General features: G+C 54.2%; 1 protein-coding gene across 1 annotated transcript; it reads left to right on the forward strand.

The window, feature by feature from the left end:
- Nucleotides 1-764: 764 nt before the first annotated feature.
- On the forward strand, nucleotides 765-6,169 carry HSP90AB1 (heat shock protein 90 alpha family class B member 1). The gene is made up of 12 exons (XM_077281945.1): nucleotides 765-896; nucleotides 1,524-1,670; nucleotides 1,772-1,978; nucleotides 2,061-2,220; nucleotides 3,322-3,455; nucleotides 3,569-3,874; nucleotides 3,945-4,110; nucleotides 4,276-4,466; nucleotides 4,545-4,692; nucleotides 4,775-5,043; nucleotides 5,264-5,597; nucleotides 5,695-6,169. The coding sequence occupies exons 2-12, from the start codon at nucleotides 1,524-1,526 to the stop codon at nucleotides 5,802-5,804; spliced, it is 2,172 nt and encodes a 723-aa protein (XP_077138060.1). The 5' UTR covers nucleotides 765-896; the 3' UTR covers nucleotides 5,805-6,169.
- Nucleotides 6,170-6,615: the final 446 nt, after the last annotated feature.

Genomic DNA, 6,615 nt, shown 5'->3' on the forward strand with positions numbered 1-6,615 from the left:
TGTACATATTGGGGGTCTCTGTGTATACACGGTACATTTCGGGGGTCTCCGCACTGTGTATATCGGGGTCTCAGGCTGTACATATCGGGGGTCTCAGGCTGTACATATCGGGGGTCTCAGGCTGTACATATCGGGGGTCTCAGGCTGTACATATCGGGGGTCTCAGGCTGTACATATCGGGGGTCTCTGCACTGTACATATCGGGGGTCTCTGTGTATACATTGTACATTTCGGGGGTCTCTGCCCTGTACATATCGGGGTCTCAGGCTGTACATATCGGGGGTCTCTGTGTATACATTGTACATTTCGGGGGTCTCTGCCCTGTACATATCGGGGTCTCAGGCTGTACATATCGGGGGTCTCAGGCTGTACATATCGGGGGTCTCAGGCTGTACATATCGGGGGTCTCAGGCTGTACATATCGGGGGTCTCTGCACTGTACATATCGGGGGTCTCTGTGTATACATTGTACATTTCGGGGGTCTCTGCCCTGTACATATCGGGGTCTCAGGCTGTACATATCGGGGGTCTCTGTGTATACATTGTACATTTCGGGGGTCTCTGCCCTGTACATATCGGGGTCTCAGGCTGTACATATCGGGGGTCTCAGGCTGTACATATCGGGGGTCTCAGGCTGTACATATCGGGGGTCTCAGGCTGTACATATCGGGGGTCTCAGGCTGTACACGCCCCGTAGATATTTGGGGGGCGGTTACTTCCCGCATTAAGGGCGGAGGTTTACCTCACATTTCGCAGTACAGGGGGCGTGTCACTGCAGGCGGAGTGATCCTGCCCTGTGCGCCGCCGCACACTATATAAGTGCCTGCCAGCCGGAACTTCTCCTCTTTATTCCGCCGCCGCCGGAGGTCTGTGACGCGCAGGTTCCCGCACACAAGGTACCGGACGCGGCTGTGGCTGTGCTCTGGGGGAGCTCGGTCCGGGGTTGGGGGGAGGGTCGGTGCTCAGTATCGGGGCGCTGTCCTCCGGTTGGGGCGCTGCGGGTTCTCCGCTCAGACTCCGCCTCCTGGAATCTTCTAGACCTCAGGGCACGTGGTTGGAGCCGGCAATGAAGGCGCCGCCATGTTTGTGTGACGTCACTGCAGATGTCAATACCGAGAGCGAAGACTGCAGAGGTGTGAGCCGGCGGGGGTCCTGTGGTGGGGGGTCCTGAGCCCGGGAGTAGTGGGGTCCGGTGGTGGGGGGTCCTGTGCCCGGGAGTAGGGGGGTCCGGTGGTGAGGGGTCCTGTGCCTGGGAGGTGGGTCCGGTGGTGGGGGGTCCTGGGTCCGGTGGTGGGGGGTCCTGGGTCCGGTGGTGGGGGGTCCTGTGCCCGGGGGGGGTCCTGTGGGTCCTGTGCCCGGGGGGGTCTGGGGGGTCCTGTGCCCGGGGGTGGGGGGGTCCTGTGCCCGGGAGGAGGTGTACCCCAGGTGTTGGTGGGGGCGTCACCATCCTTTGCTGTGACTTCTGTCTCTTGGCGCCCCCCTTCTCTCCAGTTTACTGACTATTGGGGGCTTGTCTTTCCCAGATGCCTGAAGAAATCCATCATGGCGAGGAGGAGGTGGAGACGTTCGCCTTCCAGGCGGAGATCGCGCAGCTCATGTCTCTGATCATCAACACCTTCTACTCCAATAAGGAAATCTTCCTGCGAGAACTGATCTCCAACGCCTCCGATGTGAGTGCTGGGGGGCGATGTGATTGGGGGGGCATGTGATTGGGTTGTGGGGGATGTGATGGTTGCGGGGTGTCATGGCGGCTCCTGATCTCTCTTCTCAGGCGCTGGATAAGATCCGCTATGAGAGTCTCACCGATCCCTCCAAGCTGGACAGCGGTAAAGACCTGAAGATCGATGTTGTCCCCAACAAGCAGGAGCGGACCCTCACCCTGCTGGACACCGGCATCGGCATGACCAAGGCCGACCTCATCAACAACCTGGGAACCATCGCGAAGTCCGGGACCAAGGCCTTCATGGAGGCACTGCAGGTGAGGCTGCTCTGAAGATGCTATGGGGGGGTTCAGCGCGGCTCTATCGGGGGCAGCCCCTCTTATCGCCTCCTTTCCTCAGGCTGGAGCCGACATCTCGATGATTGGACAGTTCGGTGTCGGTTTCTATTCGGCTTATCTGGTGGCGGAGAAGGTTGTGGTGATCACCAAGCACAACGATGATGAGCAGTACGCCTGGGAGTCCTCTGCTGGGGGCTCGTTCACAGTCAAGACTGACTGTGGTGAGTAGAAGGTTCCTGTCTGAGGTTGAGGGGTCTTATATCTGGGGGGTGCAGAGTTCAGCTTTAGATCATGTGCAGGGGGGGGACCCTGACTTCTGACCTTCTTCTCTTAGGTGAGCAGGTGGGTTTGTCAATAGTTAACCCCTTTCCAACATCAGGTGTAATGGTGCACCGATGTCAGACGCCCTCCGTTTGATGTGGGGTCCGGCGGTGAGCCCACATCTTTCCGGGGCCATGTCAGCTGATCGGGTTGTAGCAGCTTCTAGCCTCCCATAGACTACGGAAGCCTGCCAAAAGTAAAATAAAAACCCACCCTCCTTTCGCCCCATTCATGATAAACAAAAAAATATCAAACATAGACATATTTGGTATCGCCGTGTTCAGAATCGCCCGATCTATCAATAAAAAAATTAACCTGATCGTTAAAACGGCGTTGCGAGGAAAAAGTCAAAACTCCAGTTGTGTTTTTTTTTTTTTTTTGGTCACCGTGACACTGCATTAAAATGCAATAACGGCCGATGAAGAATGTATCTGCCCCAAATGGTATCATTAAAAACGTGAGGTCAGTGCACAAAAAATAAGCCCTCACCCAACCCCAGATCACGAAAAATGGAGACGTTACGGGTGTCGGGTGTTTTTTTTTTTTTTTTTAACAGTTTGTAATTTTTTTTTCACCACTTAGATGAAAGAGAACCTAGACATGTTTGTCTATGAACTCGTAATGACCTGGAGAATCATAGTGGCAGCTCAGTTTTGGCATTTAGTGAACCTAGCAAAAAAACCAAGTGTGGAATTGCATTTTCTTTGCGATTTCACCACACTTGGAATTTTTTTACCTGTTTTTAGAGTACACGACATGGTAAAACCAATGATGTCGCTCAAAAGTACAACTCGTCCTGCAAAAAATAAGCCCTCACATGGCCATATGGATGGAAAAATAAAAAATGTATGGCTCTGAGAAGGGGAGCGGAAAACAAAAATGCCTCTGGTCATGAAGGGGTTAATGGCCCCCTCATTGTAGACCCCAATGTGAGTCTCGTGGATCTGTAGATGGGATTGTGACATGAGGCCTCTGTACCCACACATCTCTGCTCGTCTCAGGTGAGCCCATCGGCCGCGGCACCAAAGTCATCCTGCACCTGAAGGAGGACCAGACTGAGTACCTGGAGGAGAAGCGGGTGAAGGAGGTAGTGAAGAAGCACTCGCAGTTCATCGGGTACCCCATAACCCTCTATGTGAGTACTCGCAGCTGCAGACCCCCGAATCGGGGCCATAGTGACTGCAGACATTTGTTTCTTGCTGCTGTACTGTAGATGGAGCCAACTATTAACAGTTTGTGTCCTTACAGCTGGAGAAGGAGCGAGAAAAGGAGATCAGTGACGACGAGGCTGAGGAGGAGGAAAAGGAGGAAGAGAAGAAGGATGAAGGCGAGGAGGACAAACCCAAGATTGAAGATGTGGGCTCTGACGAAGAGGAGGAGGGAAAAGATAAGAAGAAAAAGACCAAGAAGATCAAGGAGAAGTACATTGACCAAGAGGAGCTGAACAAGACCAAGCCCATCTGGACCCGCAACCCTGATGACATCAGCCAGGAGGAGTATGGAGAGTTCTACAAGAGCCTGACCAACGACTGGGAGGACCACCTGGCTGTGAAGGTAAGGGTGGGCTGAGGAAGGGGCAGGGGTCTTGGCTGAGGCAGTCCTGACTTGCTGCTCTTCTCTGCAGCACTTCTCAGTAGAGGGCCAGCTGGAGTTCCGGGCGCTCCTCTTCATCCCCCGCCGCGCTCCTTTTGACCTGTTTGAGAACAAGAAAAAGAAAAACAACATTAAGCTGTACGTGAGGCGCGTCTTCATCATGGACAGCTGCGACGAGCTCATCCCAGAGTACCTGAGTAAGTAGACCATGCGACTCAGGGTTACTGCCCACGGGTGCCATTAGATGGCCACCACGACTCACAGCATGTCCTGACCGCTGTGCGCTGCTGGCTTGGAGCTGTAGTTTTTTCACTGGTTTGAATGCTGCTCTGTGGGTTTGATACTTGAGTTCCCTCTGACAGATTTCATCCGAGGGGTGGTGGACTCTGAGGATCTCCCACTGAACATCTCCAGAGAAATGCTGCAGCAGAGCAAGATCCTGAAGGTCATCAGGAAGAACATTGTCAAGAAGTGTCTGGAGCTGTTCTCCGAGCTGGCCGAGGACAAGGAGAACTACAAGAAGTTCTACGAGGCCTTCTCCAAGAACCTGAAGGTAGGTCATTGTCAGACACCCCCAATTCCAGGCTGCAGCAGAGTATGTTCAGCATGCTGACTGTCTCTACCTGCACAGCTTGGGATCCATGAAGATTCCACCAACAGGAAGAGGCTGTCAGAGCTGCTGAGGTATCACACGTCCCAGACCGGAGACGAGATGGCATCACTGACCGAGTACGTGTCCCGCATGAAGGAGAACCAGAAGAGCATCTACTACATCACAGGTGAGTGACGGTCCTGCTGCCATGACCATCTTGCCCCTCGACCCGCCATCTTTACCTGCTGCTAACTATCCTGTTGCCATAGGTGAGAGCAAGGAGCAGGTGGCCAACTCTGCCTTTGTGGAGCGTGTGAGGAAGCGCGGCTTCGAGGTTGTGTACATGACTGAGCCCATCGACGAGTACTGTGTCCAGCAGCTGAAGGAGTTTGACGGGAAGACCCTGGTGTCGGTCACTAAGGAGGGGCTGGAGCTGCCAGAGGATGAGGATGAGAAGAAAAAGATGGAAGAGAACAAGACAAAGTTTGAGAGTCTTTGCAAACTGATGAAGGAAATACTGGACAAGAAAGTAGAGAAGGTGAGGAGCAAGGTCAACATGGGGCCACTTTAGAAATTGGTAGTGAAACTAACGTGTGATCAGTTCATGGCCCTATTTAATGCTGGGGGCCCCTTTAGTCTCGGGTCCCTGATGGGGCCTGTAGAAAGGGCTGTGCAGTTGCTGCTCCTAGGGGTCATCTGTACTTTGTATAATTCGTCCCCTCTGACATTCTGTTCACTAATAAGATCTGTCCTGACAGGTGACTGTGTCCAACCGCCTGGTGTCATCTCCCTGCTGCATCGTCACCAGCACCTACGGCTGGACGGCAAACATGGAGCGGATCATGAAGGCGCAGGCTCTGCGTGACAACTCCACCATGGGCTACATGATGGCCAAGAAGCACCTAGAGATCAACCCAGAGCATCCCATTGTGGAAACGCTGCGGCAGAAGGCAGATGCCGACAAGAATGACAAAGCAGTGAAGGACCTGGTGGTGCTGCTCTTCGAGACGGCGCTCCTGTCCTCCGGCTTCTCCCTGGATGACCCTCAGACACATTCTAACCGGATCTACAGGATGATCAAGCTGGGCCTTGGTAAGAGGCCCCCTGGCCGAGGCACCATCCGGGAGTGTCTGCCTGTGAGGTGGTCCCTGGTGCAGTCCTCCTTGCTGACACTTTCCTCTTTTCTCAGGTATTGATGATGATGACTCTGCGGTGGAGGAGTTGGCTGCTCCGGTCGCGGATGATATCCCCCCTCTGGAAGGTGAAGAGGACGCTTCTCGTATGGAGGAGGTGGATTAATGCCTCTCCGTGGCCTCCCTTAGCCTGGTATCTGCAGCCTGTTTCTGGGGAGCCTCTGAACTGTACACTATTGGGGTCTCCCCCCTCCTGGCATGTTATTGGGTGAGGAGGCTTCAGACGAGCCCCCACCCCTGGTTATTGCACTGTGGGATCCCGCTGTCCGGTGCCCCTATACTGTAGTATAACCCGCTTCTCCCACCATCGGACTGCCTGACGCCCCCGTACAGCTGCTCCTCCGTCAGCGTGTTGCCCCTCGCCCCGTGCAGCGCCCTCAGGAATGTCTTGAATATCGGCCGTCGCCTCAGTTGTGTTTTGTGAGTTTATTTTTGATTTGTCATGCAGAATAAATTCTTTTTACAACAGAAGTGCTGCCTGGTCACATGACATCCAAGATGGTGAGATCTAGGGGTCTGTCACTGCCCCCTGGGGGGGATTCTGGAGCCACCTGGGTCTGACTGGATTCCCGGGTCCCCTCCATCACAGGTGCTAAGTGTCCTCATGTCTGTGCCAGTGGCTGAGGATGGTGGTGGTACAGTGACTGTGGGCACAGGTGTGAGAGGCCACTGTCCATGTAGCACTGGATGTAATGGCGGCTGCAGAGTAAGACTGCAGGCTCTTATGATTCGGAAATACCAGAGTATTACTGGGGGCGTGGCCTTCTCCCTGTATGACACTGTCCAATCATAAGCAGGGGCTAACACAGGTGCAGAAAGAGCTGTGATGTCATCAGGGTCACATGACCACAGGTCCTGGCTGGCAGTGTGCAGCCAAATTAAGCCCCGACATGCATCACAAGTGAAGGGCTGTGAGC

The sequence above is a fragment of the Ranitomeya variabilis genome, chromosome 2, assembly GCF_051348905.1.
Source record: "Ranitomeya variabilis isolate aRanVar5 chromosome 2, aRanVar5.hap1, whole genome shotgun sequence".
Lineage (NCBI taxonomy): Eukaryota > Metazoa > Chordata > Amphibia > Anura > Dendrobatidae > Ranitomeya > Ranitomeya variabilis.